The sequence below is a fragment of the Saimiri boliviensis genome, chromosome 2 (assembly GCF_048565385.1).
Source record: "Saimiri boliviensis isolate mSaiBol1 chromosome 2, mSaiBol1.pri, whole genome shotgun sequence".
NCBI classification, from domain to species: domain Eukaryota; kingdom Metazoa; phylum Chordata; class Mammalia; order Primates; family Cebidae; genus Saimiri; species Saimiri boliviensis.
The window spans coordinates 221,751,500-221,771,058 of NC_133450.1; the positions used below are offsets into that span (position 1 = coordinate 221,751,500).

General features: G+C 42.8%; 1 protein-coding gene across 1 annotated transcript in view; it reads left to right on the forward strand.

Annotated features, from left to right (window-relative positions):
* The window catches only part of NUP188 (nucleoporin 188), a 56,839-nt gene that overhangs the window by 9,044 nt on the left and 28,236 nt on the right, over nt 1-19,559 (forward strand). The window contains exons 4-12 of the mRNA XM_039474950.2: nt 4,438-4,522; nt 5,062-5,142; nt 6,407-6,451; nt 7,538-7,630; nt 7,718-7,837; nt 10,368-10,579; nt 11,270-11,384; nt 12,936-13,136; nt 15,281-15,370. Coding sequence (XP_039330884.1) covers nt 4,438-4,522; nt 5,062-5,142; nt 6,407-6,451; nt 7,538-7,630; nt 7,718-7,837; nt 10,368-10,579; nt 11,270-11,384; nt 12,936-13,136; nt 15,281-15,370 — 1,042 coding nt within the window. The remainder of the gene's footprint in view (nt 1-4,437; nt 4,523-5,061; nt 5,143-6,406; nt 6,452-7,537; nt 7,631-7,717; nt 7,838-10,367; nt 10,580-11,269; nt 11,385-12,935; nt 13,137-15,280; nt 15,371-19,559) is intronic.

Genomic DNA, 19,559 nt, shown 5'->3' on the forward strand with positions numbered 1-19,559 from the left:
TAAGACCTATATATGGGGATGGGGATTTCTTAAATATTCAATTTTCTAGTATTTAGGGTCCACAACACCTGTGTGAACGTTAATTCCTGGGAGATAGCAGTGAATGATGATAGTAGCAGCTGACGCTTCTATAGTGTTTGCTTTACAGCAATTATTACTCTAAGCACTTGACTTACCAAGTTATTTAATCCCCACAACACCCCTTTGAGATAGTTACTACTTTTATTCTTTGGGTGAATATATGATCTTTTTATTGGGTAATGGAAAACAGTAATGAAATATAGTTACAAATAAAGAGAATACAGCTTGTAGGGCTGGGCTTATTTGATCTTGATTTCTAGTCCAGATCTCATTCTATTATGCATCATAGTCTAAGTCACCCTCATTTCTCTTCTACTTTTGTACTTTTGACTTTATCTTGTCTTCCATTTTCATTCTCTTAGGTTAACAGTAACTTTTTGTTGTTACTCATCTGTCTGTTAACTCTTTCCCTGTAATTACTTTGAAGTAAATCCTAGATACCTTGTTATTTTATCTGCAGATACCTCACTGTGTATCAAAATATATGGTCTTTTAAAAAAGATAACCACGGCCGGGCGCAGTGGCTCAAGCCTGTAATCCCGGCACTTTGGGAGGCCGAGGCGGGTGGATCACGAGGTCAAGAGATCGAGACCATCCTGGTCAACATGGTGAAACCCCGTCTCTACTAAAAATACTAAAAAAAAATTAGCTGGGCATGGTGGCGTTTGCCTGTAATCCCAGCTACTCAGGAGGCTGAGGCAGGAGAACTGCTTGAACCCAGGAGGTGGAGGTTGCGGTGAGCCGAGATCGCACCATTGCACTCCAGCCTGGGTAACAAGAGTAAAACTCCGTCTCAAAAAAAAAGATAACCACTATATTATCACATTTAGGTATTCATATCATTGTTTCCATTTTACAGATGGGGAAACTGAGGCACAAAGAGGTTAAATAATTTGGTGGTCTCATTACAGTTTTGATTTTTTGTTTGTTTGTTTGTTTTGAGATGGAGTCTTGCTCTGTCCCCTAGGCTGGATGCAGTGGCATGATCTCTGCCCATTGCAGTCTCTACCTCCCTCCCACGTTCAAGCGATTCTCCCATCTCAGCCTCCCGAGTAGCTGGGATTAAGTTTTATATTTTTAATAACGGGGTTTCACCATGCTTGCCAGGCTGGTCTTGAACTCCTCACCTCAGATGATCTGCCTGTCTTAGCCTCCCAGAGTGTTGAGATTACAGGCATGAGCCACCACGCCTGGCCTTTTATTTTTGAGATAGAATTTTGCTCTTATTGCCCAGGCTGGAGTGCAATGGCCTGATCTCAGCTCGCTGTAACCTCCACCTCCCAGGTTCAAGTGATTCTCCTGCCTCAGCCTCTGGAGTAGCTGGGATTACAGGCACCTGCCATCACACCCGGCTAAGTTTTGTATTTTTAGTAGAGACGGGTTTTCATCATGTTGGCCAGGCTGGTCTAGAATTCCTGACCTCAGGTGATCCACCTGCCTCAGCCTCCCAAAGTGGTGGGATTACAGGCATCAGCCCCAGTGTCTGTTCTTTTTTTTTTTTTTTGAGACGGAGTTTCGCTCTTGTTACCCAGGCTGAAGTGCAATGGCGCGATCTCGGCTCACTGCAACCTCCGCCTCCTGGGTTCAAGCAGTTCTCCTGCCTCAGCCTCCTGAGTAGCTGGGATTATAGGCACGCACCACCATGCCCAGCTAATTTTTTGTATTTTTAGTAGAGACGGGGTTTCATCATGTTGACCAGGTTGGTCTTGATCTCTTGACCTTGTGATCCACCCGCCTCGGCCTCCCAAAATGCTGGGATTACAGACTTGAGCCACCGTGCCCTGCCCCAGTGTCTGTTCTTAATCAACATTCGTGTTGCCTCTTTCAGAAATTACTGTTCACTCTTATACTAGCCTTTATGTTGTGGATTTTCTGTGAAATGTGAGGGTCTCTCTAAAGAAAAAAAATACATCCACCAACATTATGCATCACAGAATGGACACTGAGGAAAATTCTCTTTGCAGTAGCATGGGATTTGAAGTCTTGATAGACTTTTTCTTTTTTTTTGTTTTAGAAACAGGGATCTTGCTCTGTCACCCAATCTGAAGTACAGTGGTGTGAGCATAGCTCACTGTAATCTTGAACTCCTGGACTAAAGTGATTCTCCTACCTCAGCCTCCCAGCTAGCTAGGACTTCACGTGTATGCCTCCAGGCCTAGCTAAGTTGTTTTGTTTTGTTTTGTTTTTGAGACAGAGTCTCACTCTGTTGCCCAGGTTGGAATGCAGTGGCGTAATCTTGGCTCACTGCCACCTCCACCTCCCGGGTTCAAGTGAGTCTCCTGCCTCAGCCTCCTGAGTAGCTGGGACTAAGGTGTGCGCCACTATGTCTGGCTAATTTTTGTATTTTTAGTAGAGGCAGGGTTTCACTGTATTGGCTGGGCTGGTCTCAAACTCCTGACCTTAAGTGATTTACCTGTCTTGTTGTTACTCATCTGTCTGTTAACCCTTTCCCTGTAATTACTTTGAAGTAAATCCTAGATACCTTGTTGGCCTCCCAAAGTGTGGAGATTACAGGAGTGAGCCACTGCACCTGGTCGTGGCTAAGTTTTAACATTTTTTTGTAGAGGCGAGGTCTCACTATTTTACCTAGGCTGGTCCCAAACTCCCGCCCTCCAGTGATCCTCCCATCTCAGCCTCCTAAAGTGCTGGGATTACAGGTGTGAGCCGCCATGCCCAACCTACTGTTTTCTTTAGTATCTTTTTTCTGTTCCAGGATCCAACCTAGTTGTCATGTGTCTGTAGTCTCCTCTTAGCTGTGATAGTGTCTTAGTCTTGCCTTGATTTTCATGACCTTGAACAGTTGTGAGGACTGGTCAGTTATTTTGCAGGAGGCCTCCAATTTGGGTTTATCTGATGTTTTCCTTACTATTAGACTGGGGTTGTGAGTTTTTGGGAAGGATATACAGAGGTAAGGTACCCTTTTTATTGAGATGGTGTTTCACTCTTGTCGCCCAGGCTGGAGTGCAATGGTGTTGAACTCATTGAAACCTCTGCCTCGTGAGATCAAGCAATTCTGTCTCAGCCTCCGTAGTAGCTGGGACAACAGGCGCATGCCACCACACCTAATTTTTTTTATTTTTAGTAGAGACAAGAGTTTTGCTATATTGGTCAGGCTGGTCTTGAACTCCTGACCTCAGGTGATCCGCCTACCTTGGCCTCCCAAAGTGTTGGGATTACAGGCATGAGCCACCATGCCTGGCCAAGGTACCCTTCTTACTAGCAGAGAGTACATGCTGTCTACATGAAATCACTGGTGATGTTAATCTTGATCACTCAGTTAAGGAGGCATTTGCCAAGTTTCTCCACTGTACAGTTACTTTTTTCTCTTTTCTTACTTTAGTTTTTGGAAGTGAGTACTAAATACAGCCATGCCCAGCTAATTTTTTTTTTTTTTTTTTTTTTTTTTTGTGGAGATGAGGGTCTCCCTTTGTTATCCAGGCTGGTCTCAAGCTCTTGGCCTCAAGCTACCTTCCCGCCTTGGCCTCCCAAAGTGCTGGGATTATAGGCATGAGCCATTGTGCCAGCCCCTCCCTACCCCATTTATTTATTCATTAGTTTATATCAGTATTGACTCAAATATATTTATTATATTTATTTTATACTTTGTTTATACCTTGTTTCAACTTTGGCTGTTGGGCTTTTTTTAGGTTGGCCTCTGTCCTTTTGATGTGTCTTTTCTTTTTTCTTTTTTGATTTTCTTTTTTTCTATTAAGTTGTCTCCTACTGAAAGGACTTTGGTTTTCTAAGACCTTGTGTACTTCCTTTCACTATAAGATGCTTCAAAATTATTTTGAATTTTGCTTGCCCTGGCTCTAGAATCAACGAGTTCTCTAAGGAGTCCTGTTATTAGAGAATGGTTATTAAAAACAGGATCTCAGCAGTGGGCGGGGGGGTTGGGTGCTGCATGTGTTTGCCGCTACTGGAGTGTTACACCTTGTAAGCCTTCTCAGTGGACAGAACTATTACAGATAATATATGTATGTATGCCACAGACCTGGTTTTAAATTTTAGCAATTGTTTATTAGCTGTGGTAAGTTATTTACCCTTTCTAAGTCTTAGTAATTCCATTTGTAAAAGGAGAATAGTATTATTTGCCTTTCAGGGTAGTAGTAAGGATCAAAAATAATGTAACTTAATATCTACAAGTAACATTGTTATAACTGTAATTTAACCAGTTTTTTTTGTTAGGCATAACCAGCCCTGTGTTATGATGTCTATAGAGATGAATGTGTCTGTGTATTTTATTGGCATCTAAAGGGCGGGAAAAGTCTGTAGGAAAAATATTTTAAAATATTTTTATTTTAAACTCATAGTGGGCTATTGATAATGAAGAAATGATCATTGTTCTTTTCATAGTCCAAGTTCAGCTGAAAAAGTGAAAGCGAATAAAGATGTAGCTTCACCATTGAAGGAACTGGGTTTAAGAATCAGCAAGTTTTTGGTGAGTGAAAATCTGGACTTGCTCAATTTCTTACCTGCTGTGTGGATGTGGATGGTTGTATTGCTAGTGATAGTGAAAATTCAGTTTGTTTTTGTTTTAAGGGTTAAATTGAACATGTTGTGTTTCATAAATACCCAGGTTGCAACTCTTCTCCCTAAAAGTCACAAGTAAAAGTTGCCTGATCCAATTACTGCATATCATAGGGTTTTCTTCACCACACATGTGGTCTTTAAGGTGACTAAGTTTGTCATTTTGGAAGCTCACATCATGCCTATTTGCTGTATCAATGTGTTTGGTGAATAAGCATTATTGTTTCTGGCTTGTACATTTAACTGTAACACAAATTGTATGGCAGTGATTGGCTCTTTTCTTTTCTTATTAGAGTCAGAATTGTTATGTTGTATGAAATCTTTGGAAGCATTTTTGTTTATTCAAGTTCTGTGTTCATTGTAGAAGACAAATCTTTAAATACTTTGGCCTCCCGTGTACGGTTTCTGAGCTAAAGTGGCTGTTCCTTACTTAAGATCTCTGTGTTTCAGGGTCTTGATGAAGAACAGAGTGTGCAGTTACTCCAATGTTACCTGCAAGAGGACTACAGGGGTACTAGGGACTCTCTAAAGGTTTGTGGTTTATGTCAGCTCCTTTCTGCTGCTTTTATCCTTTTTCCATGTTGATTTTAGATAATGTAGTGTTTGGGCACCAATTTATCAGTGGTAGGTGATCAGGTACAGTCATCTTCAGGAAACACTAAAGCAAAAAAACATAAGCTCTAAAAAGAAACCCCAAAAACTGTAAGTTCAGCACGTTGGGAGGCCAAGGCAGGCGGATCATGAGGTCAGGAATTCGAGACTAGCCTGGCCAACATGGTGAAACTCCATCTCTACTAAAAATAAAAAAAAAAAAAATAGCTGGGCATGGTGGCAGGCCCCTGTAATCCCAGCTGCTTGGGAGGCTGAGGCAGGAGTACCATTTGAACCTAGGAGGCAGAGGTTACAGTGAGCCGAAATTGTGCCATTGCACTCTAGCCTGGACGACAGGGTGACACTCCGTCTGAAAAAAGAAGACATAGCCGGGCGCGGTGGCTCAAGCCTGTAATCTCAGCACTTTGGGAGGCCGAGGTGGTTGGATCACGAGGTCAAGAGATCGAGACCATCCTGGTCAACATGGTGAAACCCTGTCTCTACTAAAAATACAAAAAATTAGCTGGGCATGGTGGCGTGTGTCTGTAATCCCAGCTACTCAGGAGGCTGAGGCAGGAGAATTGCCTGAACCCAGGAGTTGGAGGTTGCGGTAAGCCGAGATCGCGCCATTGCACTCCAGCCTGGGTAACAAGAGCGAAACTCTGTCTCAAAAAAAGAAAAAAGAAGACATAAGCTGGGAGCAGTGGCTTGTGCCTGTACTCCCAGCTTCTTGGGAGGCTGAGGCAGGAGGATCTCTTGAGCCCAGAAGTTTGAGGGTGCAGTGAACTCTGATCGCACTACTACACTCCAGCCTGGGCAAGCGTGAGACCCCCATCTCTTTAAAAAAAAATAGAGAATACATATATACACATAAGCTGAGACCTGTCTTCATACTTAGGGGAGTGGAGAGGTTAAACATTGGCATGTTAATCATAGAATCTTAGGCTACTATAGGTGATAAGGATTTGGTAGAATTTCTAGCTTGCCCAGCCCCTCATTATACGTATGAGGACTGAGGCCAGAGGAGAGAGGGAGGGATTTGATATCAGGTTTGGGTACATTTGGGTAAAAAATAAGGTGGAAAGTGTATATAGAAACAAATGTGCAATTGTAACCTTGAAGGATGAAGTGAAGGTATGTATCTTTTTTTGTTACTTGAGTTTTGCCTATAAGATGGCCTTGTGACTGCTGTTTTTCTTTTCAGACGGTACTGCAAGATGAGAGGCAGAGCCAGGCCTTAATCCTGAAGGTCAGTAGTAGTCACCATTTCTATTTTTTTATGTGAAATTGAGTGACAGCTTCTTGACCTCATTTTCCTGACCATTGCTCACTTGTGATTCTTCTGTTGAATAAGCATGGAGGTCTTTATGAAGAAACATATTAACTCATTTGTGATACAATGCTTTTTTGTTGTTGTTGTTGTTATTTTTTTTTTATACAATGCTTTTATCTACTGGGCCAAGTAGAGAAGTTTCTCCCAAGGAGATGCTTCAGCTACTGCTGGTGAGAACTAGTTCATGGATATTTTTCTCTAGGTCTAAGTCCAAAAGGATTAATTCGTATTTCTTTATTTCTTTATTCTTCAGTCCCTCTCCAGCGACCTTCTCACTTAGGATCTCGTGTTAAAATGGAATTTGTGGCTTCTGAAGAAGTTTCCTATTTGATATTTAGTGAGAACTAAGTACCTTAGTTACAAGCAGTTAGGACCTATATCGGTGTTTTTTTTTTTTTTTTGAGACGGAGTTTTGCTCTTGTTACCTAGGCTGGAGTGCAATGGCGCGATCTCGGCTCACTGCAACCTCCGCCTCCTGGGTTCAGGCAGTTCTCCTGCCTTAGCCTCCTGAGTAGCTGGGATTACAGGCACGTGCCACTATGCCCAGCTAATTTTTTGTATTTTTAGTAGAGACGGGGTTTCACCATGTTGACCAGGATGGTCTCGATCTCTCGACCTCGTGATTCACCCGCCTCGGCCTCCCAAAGTGCTGGGATTATAGACGTGAGCCACCGCGCCTGGCCGATATTTTTATATTTGTATGTGTTTGGCCTACCAGTTGATAGCAGTGTTTGCTACGTTAATGCTCTGAGAAATCATGCTAGAAAATATTTTTGGAAACTTGTGTATATTATTAAATAATAATCCCTTTCATGCTGTATATCCTGGTTTATGAGTCTTTTGCTTTCTTTTGGCCTAATTCAGTATGTTTGCATTTCTGTGATTGCTTGTTTATACAAATTGGACTTTTCCATCTGCATCTTTAAGATTATCAATAAATTTAAACTTTAGTTTCCTATGAGCAAAGGTGAGTAACTGATTTTGAATCTTTGGGTTCCTCAGATTGCAGATTATTATTATGAAGAAAGAACCTGTATTCTTCGTTGTGTCTTACACCTTCTCACTTACTTTCAAGATGAAAGACATCCCTATAGGGTAAGCTCGTTTAGTCCTCTTGGTTCTCTTTACGCTGTATCATCTTAATAATTCTAGATACAATTAACTCTTGATTTTTTTTTAAAGGTTGAATATGCAGACTGTGTTGATAAATTGGAAAAGGAGCTTGTTTCAAAATACAGACAACAGTTTGAAGAGCTTTATAAAACTGAAGCACCAACCTGGGAGACACATGGAAATCTCATGGTATGCAGTTACTGTGCTCTCCTGTAACTCTTAGGAAAATTGTATACCCTTGCTTATAGAGCTACAAGTTAAATTATTCATCATTCATTCATTCATTTAAAACTTATAGATTATCATTCTTAATTTTTTTTTTTTTTTTTTTGGTAAGATGGATTCTTCCTCTGTTGCTCAAGCTGGAGTGCAGTAGCACGATTTCAGCTCACTGCAACCTCTGCCTCCTGGGTTCAAGTGATTCTCCTGCCTCAGCCTCCTGAGTAGCTGGGATTACAGGCATGCACCACCACACCCGGCTAATTTTTTGTATTTTTAGTAGAGATAGAGACAGGGTTTCACCATGTTGGCCAGATTGGTCTCAAACTCCTGACCTCAGGTGATCCACCTGCCTTGGCCTCCAAAAGTGCTGAGATTACAGGAGTGAGCCACTGCACCTGGCCTAGATTATTATTCTTGGGAAAAATTTAAACATGTCATATAAATCAAAATATTGATGACATTAATTAATGGTACTTAATTCGGACTTTGACTTTTTATTTGTAATCCCATTACTTTACTTTCATTTCTTCACTAAAATTTGTTTAATGGCTAATAGAATTCTGGAACTAATATTTCATCATCTTTGTTATTTTCTGCTTAGTATGTGACACTAGTCTGATTATTTTATCCTAATTTCTTTTTCTTTTTCTTTTCTCTCTTTTTTTTGAGACAGAGTCTCACTCTGTCACCAGGCACCAGGCTGGAGTGCAGTGGCGTGACCTCAGCTCACTGCAACCTCCGCCTCCCATGTTCAAGCAATTCTCCTGCCTCAGCTTCCCAAGTAGTTGGGACCATAGGCGCGCCCCGCCATACCCAGCTAATTTTTTTTTTGTATTTTCAGTAGATATGGGGTTTCGCCATGTTGGCCAGGATGGTCTCGATCTCTTGACCTTATGATCCACCTGCCTCGGCCTCCCAAAGTGCTGGGATTACAGGTGTGAGCCACCGTATCCAGCCTATTTTATCGTAATTTCTAAACCAATTTGCATCTGTAGGTTATAGCATGACCTTTTTTGTTTTGAAAATAAAACATGCTTATTAAAACACATTAGTCAAAAATATAGCTACCTTAAAAATATTTAATGGATGAATAGGGCCCATTTGTACAAATAACCTCTCTGTCTTCTTGGAAAGTTTCCAGTCAGAAGCATGAAACAGCAATAAAAGCATGAAATTCCCAGGAGTAAGTTTAGGACAATGTAATATCTAAATCAGACGTCCCCAAACTACAGCCCGCGGGCTGCACGCGGCCCCCTGAGGCCATTTATCTGGCCCCGCTTCCCCGCACTTCAGGAAGGGGCACCTCTTTCATTGGTGGTCAGTGAGAGGAGCACAGTATGTGGCGGTCCTCCAGCGGTCTGAGGGACAGTGAACTGGCCCCCTGTGTAAAAAGTTTGGGGACGCCTGATTTACATGAAGAGAACTTTAAAGTGCTATAAAAGGTGTAAAAGAAAACAACTGAGGCTGGGCACATGGCTCGTATCTGTTATCTTAGCACTGCACTCTGGGTGACAGAATAAGACTCTCTCAAAAGAAAAGAATATTGGTTGGCTGGGCACGGTGGCTTATGCCTATAATCCTAGTGCTTTGGGAGGCCAAAGTAGGATTGATTGAAGCCAGGACTTCAAAACCAGCCTGTGCAACATAGCAAGACCCTTTCTCTCCCAAAAATTAAAAAAAAGAAAATATGAGCCAGGTGCGTTGGTGCTTGATTTTAGTCCTAACTACTTGGGAGGCTCAGGTGTAGGGGGTTGCCATGAGCTATAATTGTACTGCTGCACTCCAGCTTGGTTGACACAGCCAGACCCTGTCTTTTAATAAAAAACAAAGATGGGCCGGGCGCGGTGGCTCACGCCTGTAATCCCAACACTTTGGGAGGCTGAGGCGGGTGGATCACGAGATCAAGAGATTGAGACCATCCTGGTCAACATGGTGAAACCCCGTCTCTACTAAAAATACAAAAAATCAGTTGGGCATGGTGGCGCATGCCTGTAATCCCAGCTACTCAGGAGGCTGAGGCAGGAGAATTGCCTGAACCCAGGAAGCAGAGGTTGCGGTGAGCCAAGATCGCGCCATTGCACTCCAGCCTGGGTAACAAGAGCGAAACTCTGTCCCCCCGCAAAAAAAAAAAAACAAAGAAATGCTGGGTGTGGTGGCTCACGCCTGTAATCCTAGCACTTGAGGTCAGGAGTTCAAGACCAGCCTGGCCATCATGGTGAAACCCCGTCTTATTTAAAAAACAAAAAAACCTGTCTCTTAGAAAAAAAATTAAATATGGGTGAGGTGCAGTGACTTGAATTTGTAGTGTTAGCTGCTACTCAGGAGGCTGAGGTAGGAGAATCACTTGAGTATAGGAGTTTGAGCAGCCAGCCATAATTATGCCACTGCACTCTATCCTGGGTGACAGATTGAGACCCTATCTTTAAAGCATGTTTTTTAAGTACTGTTTTTAATCTCATGTTATTTCTCTCCCGTTTTTTCTTCATTGGTTGTGCAGACAGAGCGACAAGTGTCTCGCTGGTTTGTTCAGTGCCTTCGGGAACAGTCCATGCTGCTAGAAATTATTTTCCTTTATTATGCATACTTTGAGATGGCACCCAGTGACCTACTTGTATTAACCAAGATGTTTAAAGAGCAAGGATTTGGTAGTAGGCAGACCAATAGGCACCTGGTGGATGAGACGATGGATCCGTTTGTAGATCGGATTGGGTAAGTATGAGTGAATTAAACATCATAGAACTTGTAGTGTTTACGCATTGATACTATAGTGGTATGTAAATGGGTGGGGGGTAGGTGTAATTTTCACTTAACAGGTGGGGAAATAGGTATACTGCCACATTCCCTTTCATGCAGGGAGTAAAGACTGGGATTGAGAGAGTACGTGCTCTTCTCTCAAAATGAGTATTGTAATCTGCTCTTTTACTTACTGTCTTCATCTAAGGGATTAATCCATTCATTCAATAAAAATTCCTTGAACAACTGTTGTAGGCCAGGCACTATGCAACTGCTAACAGGATAGTGGTAAATAAGGCATATGTGCTCACTGTTTTCTTTCAGGTCTGTGGTCTTTAAATTTCTTGTTTTTTCTATATTTATGACCATGGATGTATCCACAGTTGGGGGCCTGGTCACTCTGTGAGCAAAGATACATACCAGCAAAGTTTGTGTTTGTGTGTGTGGTATAGATGGGGTCTCACTATGTTGTCCAAGACACTCTTGAACTCCTGGCCTCAAGTGATCCTCCCACCTCTGCTTCTCAAAGTGTTAGGATTATAGGAGTGAGCCACCATGCCTGGCCCAGTAGGTTTTTTTGATATCATAGTGTCTTATGTCTCACGTTTGTCTCAATTGAGTTTCAGAACAGGATATATAACGCAGTGATACTGTTTTTCTTTCTAGCTACTTCAGTGCCCTCATCCTGGTGGAGGGCATGGATATTGAGTCCTTGCATAAGTGTGCTTTGGATGACCGAAGAGAACTGCACCAGTTTGCCCAGGATGGGCTTATTTGTCAGGTGAACTTGGAATAGCCTCTTTTTTTTTTCAGATGGTTTATAAGTTAGTAGTATGTTTTCAATTTCTGAACTCTTCTGCATAAAATTTTCAGTGTTGGGGAATTCTACATTGTTCAGTGATGTGGAGGTTCTGCGATTGTTTTTGTTTTGTTTTGCTTTTTTTGAGACGGAGTTTTGCTCTGTTGCCAGGCTGGAGTGCAGTGGTATGGTTTTGGCTCACTGCAGCCTTCGCCTCCTGGGTTCAAGTGATTCTCCTGCCTTAGCCTCCTGAATAGTTGGGATCACAGGCATGCTTCATCACACCCAGCTACTTTTTTTTTTTTTTGAGACAGAGTTTTGCTCTTATTGCCCAGGCTGGAGTGCAATGGCGCGATCTTGGCTCACCGCAACCTCTGCCTCCCACATTCAAGTGATTCTTCTGCTTCAGCCCCCCGAGTAGCTGGGATTACAGGAATGCTGCACCAGGCCCAGCTAATTTTGTATTTTTAGTAGAGATAGGCTTTCTCCATGTTGGTCAGGCTGGTCTCGAACTCCTGACCTCAGCTGATCTGTCCGCCTTGGCCTCCAAAGTGTTGGGATTACAGGAGTGAGCCACCGTGCCCAGCCTCATTTTTGTATTTTTAGTAGAGGCAGGGTTTCACCATATTGGTCAGGCTGGTCTCAATCTTCTGACCTTGTGATCCTCCCACCTCGGCCTCCCAAAGTGCTGGCATTATAGGTGTGAACCACTGTGCCCAGCCTATTTTGTTTTTTTTGAGACAGAGTCTTGCTCTGTCACTCAGGCTGCACACCATCTGAGCTCACTGCAGCCTCCACATCCCAGGTTCAAGCAATTTTCGTGCCTCAGCCTCTGGAAGAGCTGGGATTAGAGGCACATACCACCCTGCCAGGTTAATTTTTATATTTTTAGTAGAGATGGGGTTTCACCATGTTAGCCAGGCTGATCTGGAACTCCTTACCTCAATTGAGCTACCTGCCTCAGCCTCCCAAAGTGCTGGGATTATAGGGTTGAGCCACCGTGTTCAGCCTCTACAATGTTAAACAGTTGATTAGACCTAGAGGAAATCTCAGATTTGTCAGTCATTTATATCAAGGTGATAATGGAATCTGAGATGATTCATTCATGGAGATGCTACAAGGACAAAAAAGACCCAAGGAGAAAACCCTGGAGATGGTCTGTATTTAGGAGGCCTGTGAAGGAAGAGGAAAGGGGAAAAACATTGAGATGAGATGGTTAGAAAGCTGGAAAATGAAGAGAGATTATAGAAAGTTCTAGAAGGAGCAGGATAAAATTTCTAAAGATTGTCCATTTGAACATGCATTTTATAATTGTAAAACTACATGAAATTAGTAGACAAATTTTGTGGGTAAAAGGAAGAGTAATCAAGGGTTTATTAGTTTGGTGGCTGGGGGTTTAAGAAGAGTGAAATACCAGAATGAGAGAGTGAGGCCACTCATTATGTATTGCTTATTGAGCATGATGAAAAATTTGGTTGAGGGATCTTGAGGCTTTCTGTTCAGAGATGTAGATGTGTTTTCTTCTCTTGCTAGGATATGGACCGTTTAATGTTGACCTTTGGGGACATTACACATCATGCCCCAGTGCTTTTGGCCTGGGCTCTCCTCCGTCACACTCTAAACCCAGAAAAGACAAGCAGTGTGGTCCGGAAGATAGGTGGCATAGCCATCCAGCTGAATGTGTTCCAGTACTTGACCAGATTACTGCAGTCACTTGCCAGTGGGGGAAATGACGTGAGTTTAAGGCTCTGGGTGATGAGCATGGGAGTGAGCTGGCAGAAGGATTATAATAATGTAACAGCTATAATGGTGGTGTCGATAATGGGATCATGTTGTAACTAACCTTTCTAGAGCATTTAGACATCAGCAGACATTGTTTGTAATGTTTATGAACATTATAGAATCCTTATAATACTTTTTTGTGTTAAGGGTTATCATTCTGTTTTATGTATTGGGAAATTGAGACTCAGGGAGATATAATTTGCCCAGAGCAACAATAATAGCCAGTAAATGGTAGATACAGTTTGAACTCGTTGAGTCTGACTCTGCCAGTAAAAGTATATCTTAGGAAGATAGCTTTGGATATACTGACTGGAGAAGTCATTTTCAGGGGACTTAATCAACTGTAACAAGATGAATTAGAAATTCTCTTGAGTCTTATGTTGGGGTTTGGGTGGCATGGTTTAGTGAGCTTGTGTATTTTTTGTTATTGTTGTTGTTTTCAGATGGAGTCTTGCTCTTTTGCCCAGGCTGGAGTGCAATGGCACAGTCTCGGCTCACTGCACCCTCTGCCTCCCGGGTTCAAGTGATTCTCCTGCCTCAATCTCCCAGGTAGCTGGGATTACAGGCATGTGCCACTATGCCTGGCTAATTTTTTGTATTTTTAGTAGAGGTGGGGTTTCACCATGTTTCCCAGGCTGGTCCCAAACTCCTGACCTCAGTAGATCCACCACCTCAGCCTCCCAAAGCCCTGGGATTACAGGCATAAGACACCTCGTCTGGCCTTTTTTTTTTTTTTTTTTTTGGAGATGGAGTCTTGCTCACTCTGTTGCTCAGGCTGGAGTGCAGTGGCACAGTCTGCAACCTCCGCCTCCAAGGTTCAAGCAATTCTTCTGTCTCAGCTTCCTGAATGGCTAGGACTACAGGTGCCACCACGCCCAGCTAATTTTTGTATTTTTAGTAGAGGTGGGGTTTCACCATGTTGGCCAGGCTGGTCTTGAACTCCTGACCTCAGGTGATCTGCCTGCCTCTGCCTTCCAAAGTGCTGGGATTACAGGTGTGAGCCACCACACCTGGCCAGATTTCAGCGGTTGTACTCCTTGGTTAGTATGTATTTGCCCAAAGGAGTTGAAAACATGTCCACGCAAAAACCTACACACAGACCTTTATAGCAGCTTTATTCATGATTATCAGAACTTGGAAGCAACTAAAATGTCCTTTAGTAAGTATAAATAAACTGTTGTACATCTAGATGATGGAATATTTATATATTGCCAAAAATAAATGAGCCATCAAACCATGAAAACACATGGAGAAAACATTAAATGCATATTAGTAAATGAAAAAAAAACAATCTAAAAAGGCTTCATAGTGTCTAATTCCAGCTACGTGACATTCTGGAGAAGGCAAAACTGTGAAGGCATTATAAGAGACTAGTGGGTTCCCAACCGCCTAGTGGAGCAGGAGGGCTGAATTAGGTAGAACACAGAGGAGTTTTAGGGCAGTGAAGCAATTCTGTATAATACTATAATGCTGGATACGTGTCATACTTGTCCAAATCCATACAATGTACAACACAAGAGTGACCTTAATGTAAACTGGACTTTGGGTGATAATAATAATGCAATTTAAGTTCATCACTTTTAACAATTGTACTGCTTTAGTGGGATGCTATTTATGTGTGGAGGCAGAGGATATATGGGAAATCTTTGTACTTTTCTCCTCAGTTTTGCTATGAACCTAAAACTGCTTTACAAAACAAAGCCTATTTTTTAAAGAAGAAAGAAAACTCAGCCAACGGTCCCCACTTGTTTTCACTGATTGGTTTATCTTGGTGGCAGATCAGGTGCTATATCTATTCCTGTTACCACTGTTTTTTCTGTAGGCTGAATATGATTTTCTTCTTCCTCACTCAAACTTTGATAATTTTGGCAATACTTTTTTCAGTTTATTCTTGACTTTGTTGTAATACTGGCGGTTCCCGCTTTCTGTTTACTTCCTTTGTCTTCCTGATCTTGTAACTAAATTAGGACAATTACGAAGCTTCAGATTTTCTTCCCATTTGTTTATAAAGAATATATGAAGGCAATAGGATTATGCTAAATCCGGGGAAGAGTTGTATTACTCAGAATGATTCACCGACTCCTTTGCCATTCTAGTGCACCACCAGCACTGCGTGCATGTGTGTCTATGGACTGCTGTCTTTCGTTCTGACCTCGTTGGAACTGCACACACTGGGCAATCAGCAGGTCAGTGTCTGGCTTCCATGAAGCTGTCTACGCTGCCCAGATTTGCAATCAAGTCCACAAAATACCCCCATTGGATCTGACATTGTTTACCTCATATGTTAATTTATTTACTGCCATCCATTTTTGTTTACCTTTTTCTTTTCTTTTTTTTTTTTTTTTTGAGATGGAATCCTCCACAGGCTGGAGCTCAGTGGCGTGATCTTAGCTCACTGAAGTGTCCGCCTCCCAGGTTCAAGCGATTCTCCTGTCTCAGTCTCCTAAGTAGTTGGGATTACAGGTGTCTGCCACCACACCTGGTTAATTTCTGTATATTTAGTAGAGACAGGGTTTCACCATGTTGACCAGGCTGGTCTCAAACTCCTGTTCTTAAGTGATCAGCCTGCCTCGGCCTCCCAAAGTGCTGGGGTGACATGCATGAGCCACCACACCTGGCTTTGTTTTCATTTACTATTATACAGGTGTTAAATGTTAATTGTAGAAAAGTCAGAAAATACTGATAAAAAGAAAAAAGTATAGTCCTGTCACATAAGATAACTTGTTAACATTTTGGTGTATTCCTTTCCCTTTTCCAAATACATAGATATATGAAAATATAGTAATTCCCTAGAAATGGAATGACAATGGATATACTGTTTTTAAATTTTCTGTTTATTTCTTTCTCTTTTTTTGAGACAGAGTCTTGCTCTGTCTCCAGGCTGGAGTATAGTGGTGCGATCTTGGCTCACCGCAACCTCTGAATCCCTGGTTCAAGTGATTTTGCTACCTCAGTCTCCCGAGTAGCTGGGATTACAGGCACTTGTGACCACGCCTGACTAATTTTTGTATTTTTAGTAGAGACAGGGTTTCACCATGTTGGCCAGGCCGGTATCCATCTCCTGACCTCATGATCTGCCCACCTTGGCCTCCCAAAGTGCTGGAATTACTTAAGGTGTGAGCCACCGCACCTGGCTGTTTATTTGTAGTTTAAGAGACAGGGTCTCAGTGTGTTGCCCAGGCTAGTCTTAACGCCAAAATGCGAGTGATCCTCTCACCTCGGCTTCCCAAATATATACTGTTTTATAACAATGCTTATTGTTCTACTCTGTAGTACATCTGTGCCAGACATTTGTGGCACTAGTAAGCATTCTGCACTGGTTTTGTTTTTCGGGGTTTTTTTTTTTTTTTTTGAGACGGGGTCTCACTCTGTTGCCCAGGCTGGTCTTGAACTCCTGGGCTTAAGCAGTCCATCCCCTTTGGCCTCCCTCAGTGCTGGGATTACAGGTGTGAGCTAGGGCAACTAGCCTGTAATTCCCAAGTAGCTGAGATTACAGGTGCACGCCACCACACCCAGCTAATTTTTTTGTGTTTTTAGTAGAGACAGGGTTTCACCATGTTGCCCAAGGCTGGTCCTGATCTCCTGACCTTAGGTGATCCACTCACGTCAGCCTCCCAGAGTGCTGAGATTACAGGCATGAGCCTGGTCTGTTTTTTTTGTTTCTTTTTGTTTTGTGGTTTTGTTTTTTTTTTGTTTTTTGTTTTGGAGAGGTAGTCTCGTTCTGTAGCTCAGGCTAGAGTGTAGTGGCACGATCTGGGCTCACTGCAACCTTCGCTTCCTGATTCAAGCAGTTCTCCTGTCTCAGCCTCCCGAGCAGCTGGGACTACAGGTATGCACCCCCATGCCCAGCTAATTTTTGTGTTTTTACTAGAGATGGGGTTTCACCATATTGGCCAGGCTGGTCTTTGTGTACTTTGGGAGAATTCTGGTTACTTTTGACCTGGCCTTACACCTGGAAGATTGATACTAACATATTAGGGCCAGGCACTATGGCCCACACCTGTAATCTCAGGTTGTGAGGCCAAGGCCGGTGGATAACCTCAGCTCAGGAGTTCAAGACCAGCCTGAGCAACATGATGCAGCCCCATCTCTACCAAAAATACAAAAAATTATTGAGTGTGGTGGCGCACACCTGTAGTCCCAGCTACTCAAGAGGCTGAGGTAGGATCACTTGCCTGGGAGACACAGGTTGCAGTGTGCTGAGATGGCATCATTGCACTCTAACCCAGGTGATGGAGTGAGACCCGGTGTCAACAGCAACAACAAAAAACATGAGGGTTGCAGGAATCCTGGTACATGGATTTTAAAGAAATCATTCAGGCCGGGCGCCACCGGTGGCTCAAGCCTGTAATCCCAGCACTTTGGGAGGCCGAGGCGGGTGGATCACAAGGTCGAGAGATCGAGACCATCCCGGTCAACATAGTGAAACCCCGTCTCTACTAAAAATACAAAAAAAATTAGCTGGGCATGGTGGCACGTGCCTGTAATCCCAGCTGCTCGGGAGGCTGAGGCAGGAGAATTGCCTGAACCCAGGAGGCGGAGGTTGCGGTGAGCCAAGATTGCGCCATTGCACTCCAGCCTGGGTAACAAGAGCGAAACTCTGTCTCAAAAAAAAAAACAAACAAACAAAAAAAAAAAACCATTCAATGAGCATTTATTAGATTCCCTGTGTATGCTAAGCTCTGTGCTAGGTGCTAAGGATAGAACAATTAAAGATGTTGTTCTTGGCTAGACATGGTGGCTCATGCCTGTAATCCCAGCATTTTGGGAGGTCATGGCAGGAGGGCCTCCTGAGGTCAGAAGTTCAAGACCAGTCCGGCCAACATGGTGAAACTAAAATGCAGAAATTAGCTGGCATGGTGGTGGGCGCCTTTAATCCCAGTTACTTGGAGGGCTGAGGCAGAGAATCACTTGAACCCAGGAGGCGGAGATTGCAGTGAGCCAAGATTGTACCATTATACTCCAGCCTGGGTGGCAAGAGCAAAACTCCATCTCAAAAAAAAGACAAAAAAAAAAAAAAAAAAAAAAAAGACACTGTTTTTGACCTCTAGGAGAGCAGTCTAGCTGAGCCTAGTAATAACTTATATTTATATGGCATTTTTGAATTTACAGTGTAAATGAGATATATTACCTCATTTAATCCTTATTTATAATTCTTATAATCCTACTCTGAAGCAGGTATTACTGTCCTCATTTTACAGATAAAGCATTTCTAGTTCTGACAGACTAATTTGTCTAACATCCTACAGCAGACACAATACACCTTGGACAGGAAGTAATCTTAGTTTTTAAACCCAGAGTTCTTGGCTGGGCTTGGTGGCACACTCCTGTAACAGTGCTTTGGGAAGCTGAGGTGAGAGGATCACTTAAACCTAGGAGCTAAAGGCTGCAGTGAGCTATGGTGGTGCCACTGCACTCCATTCTTGGCAACAGAGCAAGATCCGGTCTCTAAAAATAGATACATATGTACATAAAAAAATTGTAAGAAGAAACAAACCCACTCACCCAGAGTTCTTGCACTCTAGTCTGGATGACAGAGCAAGACCTTGTCTTCTCTAAACATAAGTAAGTAAGTCAGTCAATCTACCCATCCATCCTTAACCAACCAATATATATAGTTTTTTGAGACAGAGCCTCACTTTGTTGCCAGGGTAGAGTGCAATGGTATGATCTTGGCTTACTGCTACCTCCACTGCCTGAGTTCGTGATTCTCATGCCTCAGCCACGCAAGTAGCTGGGATTACGAGGTGTGGGCCACTTTTGTATTTTTGTATTTCTGTATTTTTAGTATACACAGGGTTTCATGATGTTGGCCAGGCTGGTCTTGAACTTCTGACCTCAAGTGATCTGCCCACCTTGGCCTCTCAAAGTGTTAGGATTACAGGGGTGACCCCCAACGCCCAACCAATTTTTTTTTTTTTTTTTTTTTTTCTTTTTTTGAGACAGAGTCTCACTCTGTCGCCAGGCTGGAGTGCATTGGTGCATTGGTCTTAGCTCACTACAACCTCCACCTCCAGGTTAAAGTGATTCCCCTGCCTCAGATTGCCAAGTAGCTGGGACTGCAGGTGCGCATCACCATGCCCGGCTAATTTTTTGTATTTTAATAGAGATGGGGTTTCACCACGTTAGCCAGGATGGTCTCTATTTCCTGACCCTGTGATCCACCCGCCTCGGCCCCGCAAAGTGCTGGGATTATAGGCATAAGCCACTGTGCCCGGCTGCCCAACCAATTCTTAACCAGTTCTTTCTGACATTGTGCATGAAGATGTTTATTTTATTTATTTTCGAGAAGAGGATTTACTAGATTGTCCAGGCTGCTCTGGAGCTCCTGGATTGAATTGATTCTCCCACTTTAGTGTTTATTGGTGTTTTGGT